Here is a 13,812-nt window from a genome sequence, read left to right on the forward strand (position 1 = left end):
TAGTTTCCAAACGATTACAAACGAGACACGAATGGTCTCACAAAACCACCCTTGGGTGAATTCCAAATAATCACAAATAAACAAGAAGAAAGACCTCACCAAATAGATGAACCAAAATCTTCGAAACTAGAGCTGAAAAAGACCCAAAATAATAACCCAAATCAGCCGAATTTGACAAAGCAATCAAGATGCACATGTACAGTGCTTCAAAAAAACAATAAACCGCAGGATAGAGAACTTCAAATTCACCAACCGAAAAGTAACACTTTTCACTCACCCAAAATTTGATTCCACCAAATTAATTTTCAATTGCTCTATAGCAGTGGCACAACACCTTTTTTTTCTTTGGAAAAAACAATACCAATAATATATTATGAATCTAGGATTTTTTATCAAAACCTTAGTTGTTTCCAAACTGAATTGGGTCTCCACAAAATTAGATATAATATATAAAAAATATAGTATAACTAATACCAAACCAAATTAAACTCTTTTAATAAACCAATTGGGTCCCACACTCCAATAAGGAGGTATACGCAACAATTCTCCCCCTACCTACTTAGGTGGAGACATCAACCATACTCGCCAAAGTTCGACACTTTAAATGTTTGTCCCTCAACAAAGTCTTAGTCAACATATCTGAAATATTATCATCTGTGTGAACCTTTTCGAGTTGTAACAATTTCGAATCTAACACATCACGAATCCAATGGTATCTCACATCAATATGTTTCGATCTCGAATGAAAAGTATAATTTTTACTCAAGTGAATAGCACTTTGACTATCACAATAAAGCACATACTTTTCTTGCTTCAAACCCAACTCTTGCAAAAATTTTCTTCAACCATAACTCTTCTTTGCAAGCTTCCATAATGGCAATAAATTCAGCTTCGGTAGTCGAGAGAGCAACACATTTTTGCAATTTAGATTGTCATGCCACAGCTCCCCCTGCAAAAGTCATCAAATACCGCGAAGTAGATTTCCTAGAATCAATATCACCAGCCATGTCAGAATCTGTGAACCCATCAAGCATCGGCTTACCATCCCTAAAACACAAACACACCTTCGAAGTCCCTCGAAGATATCTTAAAATCCATTTTACCGCTGCCCAATGTTCCTTACCTGAGTACACTGTGAGTGTTTACGCTTTAGCATACTGCATGAGATGTGTATGTTGCCATGTTAGCATGCTTGCCATGAGGCTATATGCTTAACTGCTATAACTGTATGAATACCTGTGGATGAGGGCTTCATTTCTTGAATTGGAACAATTCATCAAAATATGCATTTTAAGCCCACTTGGAGTGGCAAAATCATGTTTTTCTAAAGCCCACTTGAGGGTGGCAAATCCGCGTCTTAGCCTACTTGCGAGTAGCAACTTCAAACCATTTTCAAAAAACAAACATGAGTTGTTTTGTTCCAATCTGTGTGATTGAGTCTATACTTGTATGTTGTGCGCATCACATAGTAAGGTTAGCTAATAAACTGGAAAAAGAGCACCTGTGTTTTCAATATAACATTTCATCTTAGTAGAGGTCGATCCTTTGATTGGGCGAGCGGGGGTCCTCATTTCAAGACCTTCCCCTCTCGTACCCAAGTTCTTGAGCCGAGGCAACTTTGGTGATGACGGACACGTGGCCTTAGGCACGAGTCAGGGTTTCCTAAATTTCCCAAAACAAATTATTTAGGTGGCGATTCTGAAATCTGAAAAAGTAGTCCATGTTTGGCACTTCTTGATTAAAATCGATATTCCAAAACGATTTGCCGGATTTGGACTCTTTGGTGATTTATCAGTCTTACATTGCACTTTGTGAGATTAGATTCAGAACCGTGACAGGAGTCTGAACTGTAATAGCTAGAACTACAATTCGCGCCCTTGCGCGCGGAGCGAAGTTTCGGGCGGTCTACACTTATGTTCTCAAATATTTGAAATGTTTTTTGAGTAATGCTAAAGTTAACAATGAACAACAATATTATAACGATCATAATTGATGATACTGCGAATTCTTGGAGGGCGAGTAGGGTTGACCCACGCTTCCTACACCATTCACCAGTCACTAAGCTCATTGGAGTACCTGCAAAAGTGTCCAATGGGAAACGGGAGTCCCCCAGCGAACCCTTTGACGATCAAGTCAGGAGTGAATGAAGATATATATATAGAAAGAGAGAGAGAGAGAAGTTGAGAGCTTAAACCTTTTGTGTGTCTTGGAAGCCTCCTTTTATCCTTTGTTCATCATTTCCTTATCCACTCCGACCTATCATGTTGGCCGAAAGTCTATGCTCTAGCTTGCCTTGTTCATGGTGAGGCTGCCCGTTCCGACGTGAAGGGTTTATCGCATTTAATGCCGCAGAAGCCACATTAATGGCTGATGTGTGGTGCAATAACTCTACAAGATCTTTATCTGCTTATATGGCTGGTTCCGTGCTTGGCACGTGTTTGGATGCCATTGGTTCCTAATTCAGCTCTGGGTTCACAAGGGTGTTGGGCTTTAGTTCTTGAGTTGTGAGTTGGGCTCTAAGTGATGGGCCAAAACCATTTATGGGCCAACCGGTGTCAGTAGTGCCCAATTCCCAAATGTAGTTTCAGCCCAACGAAGGGAATAAGAAGAAGGATGGGGAGGGTGCAAGGCCGAGTGAGAGAGCTGACTGTGTGGAAAATCGACCGCGAAGGGGGCTGAGCCAGAGGACCGATCGAGCGGAGGGCCGACCGCGAAGGGGGCCGAGCTAGAGGACCGACTGGAAGGAGGGCCGACCGCGAAGGGGGCTGAGCTAGAGGACTGACCGAGAGGAGGGCCAATCGCGAAGGGGGCCGAGCCAGAGGACCGACCGAGAGTAGGGCTGACCGCGAAGGGGGCCGAGCTAGAGGACCGACCGGTAGGAGGGTAGACTGTGAAGGGAGCCGAGCCAGAGGACCGACCGAGAGAAGGGCCGACCGCGGAGGGGGCGGAGCAAGAGAACCGACCGAGAAATGGGCCAACCGCGAAGGAGGCCGAGCTAGAGGACTGACCAGGAGGAGGTTCGACTGTAAAGGGGGCAAAGCCAGAGGTGGTGATAGCTTGCGAGGCTCGAGGAGTGACGAAGCACGTGATGATGTGAAATGGAATAGACGGGGAAGGGGAAAGGGTGGTGAATCATGGTTGTACACATGGTATGATCCGGCAATGAGGGAAGTGATGCATTAACAGGAGGTGAAGGGTTAGAACAAAGATGGGACGTGCAAAAGGCGGGGTTGGAAACCTTTGAAAATTTTCAAATTGGCGAAATTTAATCTCGATCCTTAGAATATAGGCAAACCATGGGCATTTGGAGTTATTCGTTTTACATACCTCTTTGAGAAAAACCAACACGTCCCAGAGTTGAACTCATTTGTTTCGTCTGATACACCTCTCCAATATTTTGCGAACTTCCTTGTGCCAGCGTCTGAAGCAATATGCAAAAACGTAGAAGGGATGGCTCGAGATGAAATGCTATCCATGAGGCTAGAGGCACTGGGGGAAGACGATGCAGTGAAGTTGGCGAAGCAATATAAAGCAGAAAGGCGGGAGAAAAGAGGGGTGGAGAAAATGGCGCGAGCTCGCCCATCTACAATGATCATAGCTGCAAGACCAATTAGCCAAGTGGAACCGGACCATTGGCACAACATGGTCGACAAGCCAACATTCACGGTAGAGCAGTTAGAGAAGGTACGAAGGAAGTACCAGATTCCAGCCGAGATAGAGCTGAAGTTGCCCACGTCTAAGGAGAGGGCGTCGAATGCACGACCGATGAAATTTATGTTATACGGGGAAGTAGCGGGAGGGGTTGAGGCTATCGCTCCCCCAAATAGTAGTGGATGTACTGAACCGACTAGAGGTGGCGCCAGGGCAGCTGATGCCCAACGCATGGAAAATAATAATGGCCTATGCGATCGCATGGCCACAGGCGACTGGGGTGTAGCAATGACAGTGGAGGAATTTTTTTCTTGCTACAAGGCCTCCAGTCAGCAAGAGATGTGGGTGACCTTACAAGCGGTGGCGGACAGAGGACTAGTGGCAGGCTTACCATCATCGATGAAGGAGTGAAGACTGAGGTGGTTTTATGTATCAGCAAATGATGAGAGGGGGGTGCGCACAACGTGGAAAGTCCCCACGAAGTCGGCGGAGCCACGGCTAGAAGCGGATGTAGAGAACAGGGTGAAACGGGTTAAGGAGTAGAAGAAGAAGGAGGGTGTGAAGTAGGATGACCTTATCCGACCGTCAACCCTATTTACCCTGAGTCTGGGGTCGCAACCGACTGAGAAGTATCCTGCACAGGAGGAGTTGGAGGCAAGGAGAAAAGCGCAAGAGACGGAGGAGCGGAAAACGTTTGCTAAGGAAGATGAAGTTGGGACCTGCGCCTAAGCTAGTGATGAGGAAGCAGATCCAACCATGGCCCATGTCGTTGGGAGTCAAAGATCTGACTGATTTTGCGCCACTGTCGCCTCCAGTGGATCTGCTGAAGGAGAGGAGCAAACAAGAGATGGAAGTAGTGTTAAAGAAGACGAAGAGAAAGAAGGCAGCGGCAGAGGGGAGTAAGGGTGCCCCTGTTTCAAAGAAGACGAAGGAGGGGAGGGCGAAAGAAGCCCTAGAAGGAGAGAATGCCCAAGTGGTGAAAGAAGACATGGGCCCAAATGCCCAAGTGGTGACGAGCGTGGCGGAGTCAAAGCAAGTGGCAATAGGTGAGAGGTTGGGGTCGTAGTCACTCAAGTTGGCGCATGTGCCAGAAGTGTCCCCCAGTCCTGGTGAAGGGAAAGTTGGGGTTAGCAAATCAGAGATGAGTGCCCTGTTGAAGACCGCCATGTTCCACGTGCACGCGGTGGCAAGTCAATCGGTAAAAGAAGGGGGCGAAGCCAGGGTCGCTGTCGACCATCTCGTTGGGGTATTAAAGGATGCGGTCGTGCAATCGATGGTGCGATTAACAAAGGCCGACCTCCTGAGAGGGTTCTACTCAGCGCAGATGGAGGCGACGACCTTGGTGGCTGCCCTGATGAATAAGGCAACGCACATAAAGGTAGAGGTAGAAGGAGTGAAAGCGCAGCTACAAAACCTAAGGGTTGAGACAACGAGCTAGAGGAAAGCCGCTCGGAGTGCGTGTGCAAAGAGGCTGGAGTATGCGCAAAGGGCAAAGAAAATGGAAGTACTGGTGGTGGTGCAGAACTACTTGGCAAAGCGTGCGAGCAGAGGAAGCTAGACGTGGTCCAACAGGCCTACACCACTGCCAATGAAAGGTTGGAGGAGGACTTTGCCAACAACGAAGATCTACGTGACCAGGCAATTAAGGACAAAGAAGAAGCAGATGGTCAAATTGTAAAGTTTGAGAAGTCATTAGCAGAGAAGAGGGCAAAATTGGCATTTGAGAGGGCGGCGTACCCCTACTTCTGTGTGGCGGCTATGGAGTAATTTAAGGGGTTCGCCAAATTCCAGATGGCCATCGACACCGCAGTCGCTCGGAGCTTGGCGAAGGAGGGAGAAAAGGGTGCAAGGCCGTCGGGAGCAGCCACTGAAGGCTTGAGTGAAGAAGAAGTGATCCAAAGCTTCCAGCGGTCCGACTTCTACAAGCACAAGATGAGTCAGTACTAGGACAACGGCTGGATGTCCTTCAAATATAAGGCGCAAGAGCTGTTCCCAGACGTGGACTTCAGTCTCGTGAAGGTAGGAGAAGACAACGTTGCCCAGACCTCCTTGGATGAGGGGGTTGAGGAGGACGATCTCACGTCAAGCGAGGGGAACTAAGTGTAAAAAATTGTTTTTTTTTTTTTTGTACATATAATTTCTGTAATGAATTGTATAAAAATGCAAGTTTGTTAATAAAACGACGAGTTCTGTCATTGTTGTTGTTGTCATTGCTTTGATTTGTAAAGTTTAAATGGTAAAAATTGATGAGTAGAATTGGATAAAAATGGGTAAGAAAATTTGGGAATATGAAATTTGATAAGTAACCAATCTTGTAAAAATGGTAAAAATGGGCAAGTAGGCTAACTTGTATGAATAGTAAAAATAGATGATTATGAACTAGGATTTTAACTAAGTTAGGCTGAGTTCTTCGTGCTTAGTCTGGTTGAGACTTGAAGGGCTTAATCGGGCTGAGGCTTTAGTTAACTCAGTCTAGTTGAGTTCTTCATGCTCAGTCTGGCTGAGGCTTGAAGGGCTCAGTCGGGCTGAAGGTTTAGCTAACTTAATCTGGCTGAGCGTTTCTTGTTTAGTTTGGCACAGACTTGAAGGACTCAGTCGGGCTGAGGCTGAGGCTTTAGTTAACTCTGTCTGGCTGAGTTCTTCATGCTTAGTCTGGCTGGTGGTTTGGTTAACTCAGTCTAACTGAGCTCTTCGTGCTCAGTCTGGCTGAGGCTTCAACTCTTCGTGCTCAGTCTGGCTAAGGCTTTAGTTAACTCAGTCCGGCTGAACTCTTGCTCAGTCTAGCTGAGACTTTAGTTAACTCAGTCTGACTGGGCTGTTCGTGCTCAGTCTGGCTGAGGCTTGGTCAAAAAGTTGTTACTGAAACGTAACACAGAAAATGGAGATGTCAAATTGTTGTCATTTAAGTCACAACCTGTTGATCACAAGTTTACACCATGTATGGAAAGGGCAAAAATAAACAAGTGTGCAGATCGGCAAAACGAACATATAACAATCAAACAATACAAAAATAAGAGACACCATTTCACTGGAAATAACGCTTCAAGTGCTCGGCATTCCATAGATGGGGGAGGTCTTTGCCTTCTATATCTTGGAGACAGTAAGTGCCCGGGCAACATTTGGAGGCTATGACCAAGGCGAAGACCCTTTTCTCCAACAGGGGATAGTCCTGTTCTGCCCCCCTGAGCGCGCAGCTAATGTAGTAGACTGGACATTGTACTGAATTGTCTTTCCTGATGAGGGTAGCACTGACGGCATTGTTTGATATGGCTAAGTAGAGAAAGAGGGTTTCGCCAAGGAGCGCTTGAGAAAGGAGGGGGGGTTGGCCATACACTGCTTCAGTTGTTGAAATGCCTCCTCAAATTTGGTGTTCCACTTAAACGCCTATCGGAGGACTTTGAAAAATGAAAGACACTTGTCTGTTGCCTGAGAAATAAAATGGTTGAGGGCAGCGACTCTGCCCCGTGAGCCATTAAACCTCCTTGACCGTTCTGGGAGATTGCATTTCTACCAGGGCCTTGATCTTTTCGGGGTTAGCCTCGATGCCCCGTTGGCTGACCATGAAGCCCAGGAACTTCCCAGATCCTACACCGAAGGCGCACTTCTCTGGGTTCAGTTTCATCTGATATTTGTGTAAGGTTTTGAAGGTTTCTCACAGATCTGCCAATTGATCAGAGGAGAGTTTACTCTTCACTAGCATGTCATCGACGTAGACTTCCATGTTCCAGCCTATCTGGTGCTGAACGATGGCATTGACCAGACGTTGGTAAGTTGCTTTGGCATTTTTCAAGTCGAAGGGCATAACACGATAGTGATAAGTTCCTCTGTCTGTGATGAAGGAGGTGTGTTCCTGGTCGGCCAGGTGCATCAAAATTTGATTGTAGCCGAAGAAGGCATTCATGAAACTAAGCATCTGATGTCCGGCAGTTGCATCAACCAGCAGATCTATCCAGGAGAAGGGATAGCTATCTTTGGGGCAAGCCCGATTAAGGTAGGAATAGTCGACGTAGAGTTGCCATTTACCATTGTTTTTGCAGACTAACACTACATTGGACAGCCACTTGGGGTAGTCCACATTTTTTATGAACTATGCTTTCAGCAGTTTGTCTACCTTAGAGGCGATGAGGGCATTGCGTTCCGGGTGAAAGATACACTGCCTCTAGCAGAAAGGAAGTGGGGCTCGATGTTGAGACGATGAGTGATGAAAGAGGAATCGATGCCTGGTATGTCTGAATGGGTCCAGCAAACACATTGTTATACTTGGCTAATAGAGCTGTGAGATCGACCTTGGCCTGGGAGAATAGTTGGCTGCCAATCCTGGCTGTTTTGGCTGAGTTGGTAGGATCGATAGAGACTTCGACGAGTTCTTCTACTAGTTCCCCTCTGACTAATTCTTCTTCATCTCTGATGTCTAGTCCTTCGATGATCATAGCCTTCTTCAGCTTGACCTCTTTTAGTGAGGCGACGTAGCATTCTCTGGCCATAGTCTGCTCACCCCTCACAGTGCCAACCCCAAGGTTGGTAGGAAATTTCATGGCTAGATGATATGTGGATGTGACAGCTTGAAAAACATTAAGAGCTGTGCGTCCAAGGATTATGTTACAGCAGAATGACAATTGATGACAAGGAAAGTGAGTAATTTGGTGGTCTGTCATGGATATTCTCCAATGGTGATGGGGAGATCGATGGAGCCTATGGAGGTCACCCGATCGCCAGTGAAACCAACTAGCGGGGTTTGGAGAGGGGACAATTTTTGTTCTCTAACTTTGAGTTGGTGATAGGCGTTCAGGAAGATGATGTCTGAAGAGCTGCCATTGTCAACAAGCACCCGTCTGACTTTGTAATTGGACAGGAGAGTAGAGATGACGACTGGGTCGTCATAGGGGTAACGGATGCCTGTCCAATCGGCCTCCATAAAGGTGACAGGTTCAGTCCACTGCTTGGGGTGTTTGAAGGGACGATCCAATGTCGTGACTTCTTTATCGGAGCCTCGCCTGATTTTTCTGAGTTCGATTCGCTGGGCCGATCGGGATGGATCGCCGCCTGCGAGCTCACCAGCGATGACTCTGATCTCGCCGACTGGGGGGACAAGATTGCCTTGTGCTCGGGGAGGTGGTGGTGGCTGATCATTGTCTCGCTTAGGTGGTGCGGGTTGTCGGGGAGGGATATGGCGGTATTGGCCTCTCAGTGGGTCAGTCCTTGGTCGCTGCTAGGGTTGGGCTACAGTGAACCGACTGAGGCGTCCCTGGCGTATCAAATCCTCTACCTGGTCTTTGAGGTTGACACATTCCTCGGTGTTGTGGCCGTGGTCCTGATGGAAACGACAATACTTGGATTGATCTCGTCAGTTGGAGGGAAACCGTGATGGTTGAGGCCATTTCAGGTTGTAATCTCGTTGGATCTGGTTCAAGACTCGTTCCATGGGGGAATTGAGAGGGGGTGTATCGCTCGAACCGACCGGGCAGTCGGGTAGGTACCGGTCGGTTGGCTCGAGCGAGTTGGTTCGTATACTTAGGGGCTTGTTAGGTATACTGGGAGGGACTAGTTTCGGATTCCTTTCTTTTCTCCCAAGGGGTTGGGTTTTCAGTGGTAGTATCTTGGCAGGCTGCCAAAGAATCTTTGGCATTCATATATTTTTGGGCTTTGGAGAGGAGGGTGGCCATGGTGGTTGGAGGGTTCTTAGAAAGAGAGAAAAGGAAATCAGACGGTCGTAAAGCGGCCATGAAAGTTGTGAGGATGACCTTGTCGTCGTTTTCCGCCACTTGTAGGGCCTCAATGTTGAAACAGGTGACATAACTATGTAGTGACTCCTTTTCCGTCTGACGGATGTTAAGTCGTTGAGTTGCCGGGTGACACTGGCACTGAGCACAGGTGAAATGGCTCAGGAAGGAATCACTTAGGTATTGGATAGTAGAGACAGAGTCTGATGGCAGCTGACTAAACCATAGCCAAGCTGACCCCTTAAGCGTCACGGGGAAAGCCCGACACATGATCTCGTCAGGAAAAACATGGAGGATCATGAGGGTCCTGTAGGTCTCCAAATGGTCAACCGGGTCCGTTATGCCATCGAATAAGTTGATCGAGGGCATTTTAAACTTAGGGGGTAGGGGTTTGTCCCTAATGGAGGTAACAAACAGGGAGTTGGCTGTTGTGAAGGGTTTATTCTGTATGTTCTGCATGACCCCTTGGAGCTAGAGTTTCATGGCACAGAGTTCCGCATCCCAGATAGGAACATTGTCACCTCCAGAGTGCAGTGGGGGTTGAACACTGCTAGACTCTCCTTTAGGAGCAGGTGCTTAAATTGACGGATGAAAACCTCGAGGTGGCGGGTTCATGTCTTGAGGTGGAGGCTACAGACCCTCTAAGTTAGAAAGGTAAGCTTGTTGGAAAGGATGACTCGGGGTTCGTTCTCGATTGGGGGGGATATCTTGTGGTGGTGGAGGAGATATAGAGAGGTTTCGCTGGAGCAAGGCATTGATCAAGACATGGTTTTGCTCGGCCAGGCGGTTGATGCTGTTGGTGAGTTCTGTGAAGTACTGGGGTGTGTTGGGAGGGTCGGCTTGGGGGTCGACGACGTTGTGTTGAGAAGCCGTAGATCTCGTTGTGACCATCCACCTTGATGGCTGACGATGAGGAGTTATTGGGAACGGGTCTCTGGTAACAATGAACACAACTGTTACCTAGAGTGGCGTTCCCACAGATGGCGCCAATTGATGATACTGCGGATTCCTGGAGGGCGAGTAGGGTTGACCCACGCTTCCTACACCGTTCACCAGTCACTAAGCTCACTGGAGTACTTGCAAAAGTGTCCAACGAGAAACGAAAGTCCCCCAGTGGACCCTCCGACGATCAAGTTAGGAGTGAATGAAGATGTATAGAGAGAGAGAGAGAGAGAGAGAGAGAGAGAGAGAGAGAGAGAGAGAAATTGAGAGCTTAAACCTTTTGTGTGTCTTGGAAGCCTCCTTATATCCTTTGTTGATCATTTCCTTGTCCACTCCGACCTGTCATGTTGGCCGAAAGTCTATACTCTAGATTGCCTTGTTCATGGTAAGGCTGTCTGTTCTGACGTGAAGGGTTTATCGCATTTAATGCCGTAAGAGCCACATTAATGGCTATGTGTGGTGCAATAACTCTACAGGATCTTTGTCTGCTTATATGGCTGGTTCTTTGCTTGACACGTGTTTGGATGCCATTGGTTCCTAATTCAGCTCTAGGTTCACGAGGGTGTTAGGCTTTAGTGCTTGAGTTGTGAGTTGGGCTCTAAGTGGTGGGCCAAAACCATTTGTGGGCCAACCGGTGTCAATAATATTTTAGGGAAAGTATAGTTGCACAAAATATTTTCACATATGTGACAGATCATAAAAGAGACACTATGAGTGAGACTCACATGTTAGACTCACTTTCTTCTGTTACTACAAAAAAAAATCACTTTTAACGACTAAATTTTTAGTCTCCAAACGTTAATTTTTAGTCGCCGAAGGGCTTCAGCGACTAAATTATTTGGTCGCCAAAGTAGTCATCGAAGAATTGTCGGCAAAGGTCATTAGCGACTAAAATTATTTTAGCCGCCAAAGGTATTCAATTTCCAACTAAATTTTTAGTCGCCAAAAGGTTGGATATTAAATTAAATTACTACATTTTCAGCGACCATACTTTTAGTCGCCTAAAGTCCCACATTTTTAGCTACTAAAATGTTAGTCGGCAAAGCGTTCTTCTTTTGGCTACTAAAAATTTAGTTGCCTAAAGTCCCATATTTTTAGCTAGTAAAATGTTAGTCGGCAAAGTGTTCTTCTTTTGGCTACTAAAAATTTAGTCGCCTAAAGTCCCACATGTTTGGCTATTAAAATTTTAGTCGCCAAAAAAGTTCTTCTTTTGGCTACTAAAAATTTGGTTGCCTAAAGTCCCACATTTTTTGCTACTAAAATTTTAGTCGGTGAAAGTGTTTTTATTCTTTAGCTTTTGTTTTTAGCTACCAAATATTTTAGTCGCCAAATGTTTGATTTTTTTTTTGTTGCAAAACTTTTAGTCGCCAAATGTCTTTTTCTTTTTTCTTTTTTCTACAAATTTTAGTCACCAAATGTCTATATATATATATATATATAAATATATTTTATACAAAACTTTTAGTGGCCCAAAGTATTTTCCCAATGTCTTTTTAGCTACTAATTGTTTAGTCGCCAAAAACATGATATTATATTTCATCGCAAAATTATAATTTCTCCATAACTTGTCTATATTCCATGCAACCTGTAATACGTATATAAACAAAATGATACATACTATCAATCATTCCACAATCTGAAAAAATAAATAACTTTAAATGTCAAAGTCCATATACAAACCAACTATTGTCCAAACTAAAATAATAATTCCATACAAAATATGTCATACAAAAATCAAAGTCCTCCGTATACAAAAAAAATATATTTACTACCAAGCGAAATTACCATTTTGCATGGTACAAATTACCATCATAATCTATACCAAAACAAAAGGTGATATATGTACCACGACAAAATTTTTTCTATAGACCATGACAAACGGTCATATATGTACGCTAACAAATGGTCATATATGTACCACGACAGAAGGTGATCTATATACCACAGCAGTTATTATCTATTGATTGCCAAAAATTTTCTGTATCAGTAATAGTGAACTACACAAAAACTGAGAACGACAAAAGTATTATATTACTACTATACAAAAGTGTAAATTCTTTGCCATACACCAATATGGATTTTTTCAACTAAGTTTAGTGCGTTTTCGGCTTTAACTCCAAGCCTACCGGTCCGAATTACATTCTGTCAGTTCTCACAAGTCCTATTTGTCATGGAAAAATTGTCCATGTGAGCCACATGGTCATTCAGGGGCTGTTATGAATTTTCGCCCCCGAAACGCTATTTTTGGACTAAGATTAGAGCGTATTCAGCTCTAACTCCCTACCTACGGGTCCAAATTACATTCCGTCAGTTCTCACAAGTCCTATTTGTCATGGGGAACCTATCCATGTGAGTCACATTCCGTCAGTTCCCACCACCACTTCCCATCGGCCACCCATCTGCCACCACCACCCACCACCTGCCACCCGCCACCACCACCACCACCACCACCCACTTGCTACCACCCACCACCCGCCACCGTCACCCACCCACCCACCCGCCACCACCCACCACCACCCACTCGTTACCACCCACCACCCGCTACCGTCACCTACCCACCCGCCACCGTCACCCACCCACCTGCCACCACCCACCACCACCAGCTACCCACCACCCACCATCACCACTTTCCACCACCGTCTTCCTCCGCCACTTGCCACTACTTGCCATTTCTCACTCTTTTTTATATTTTTAAAATTTTGTAAATATTTTGTCAATTACCAAACACGTTTTTAGTTTATGTTTTTCAAAAAATAAACAAAAACCAGTTTATAAAAATTTTGTAAATATAAACTGAAAACGTAAATGTTACCAAACACACCCTATATAAATGCACTCATGATAACGTTATTTGCAAAATAAATACAGAGCATTTTGTGCACCTTTTTAGTAAATTTTGTTAACTAAGTCTAGTGATTGATATTTGTATAGGTGGTGGATTAGATGACAAAGATATGGCCATTGAGGACAATTGGACCAACCATACCATCAATCTACTCAGATAAGCAAGCACTACAAAGGAAAGATTAAGATATTGTTAATGATTAAGATATTGTTAATGCCATGAATTTAGTTCAAATTTCTAAAATACGGCTTCAAAAGATGAGGGAAAGTGGGTAGACATTTTTACTTGATTATATTTTGTCTTTTTGTGAAAAGCATGAAATTGATGTTTCCCAAATGGATGATATGTTATAGCTCGAGGGAGAAAAAGGCGCAACGCTCAAGAAATTATACACTTACATCACTATCGTGCTGAGGTACTCTACACTATTTTGGATATGCAAATTCAAGAATTAAATGCTTGTTTCACTAAGTCAAACACTGAGTTATTACTTTGTGTGACATGTTTGAATCCATCTAACTTTTTCTCTAGTTTTGACAAGAAAAAGTTAATTCATCTTGCTAAATTTTATCCCAAAGATTTTTCTCCAATGGAGCTCATGGTACTTAATGATCAACTTGATACATATATTGTCGATATGCCACTACAACAAAA

At 44.8% G+C, this 13,812-nt stretch overlaps 1 protein-coding gene across 1 annotated transcript in view; it reads left to right on the top strand.

Annotated features, from left to right (window-relative positions):
- LOC114296013 (mogroside I-E synthase) overlaps positions 1 to 13,812 on the top strand; it is a 48,873-nt gene that overhangs the window by 5,138 nt on the left and 29,923 nt on the right. The window contains 1 exon segment of the mRNA XM_082918169.1: positions 13,245 to 13,320. Coding sequence (XP_082774295.1) covers positions 13,245 to 13,320 — 76 coding nt within the window.

Source organism: Camellia sinensis, chromosome 3, assembly GCF_055761805.1.
Source record: "Camellia sinensis isolate YWXY chromosome 3, ASM5576180v1, whole genome shotgun sequence".
Lineage (NCBI taxonomy): Eukaryota > Viridiplantae > Streptophyta > Magnoliopsida > Ericales > Theaceae > Camellia > Camellia sinensis.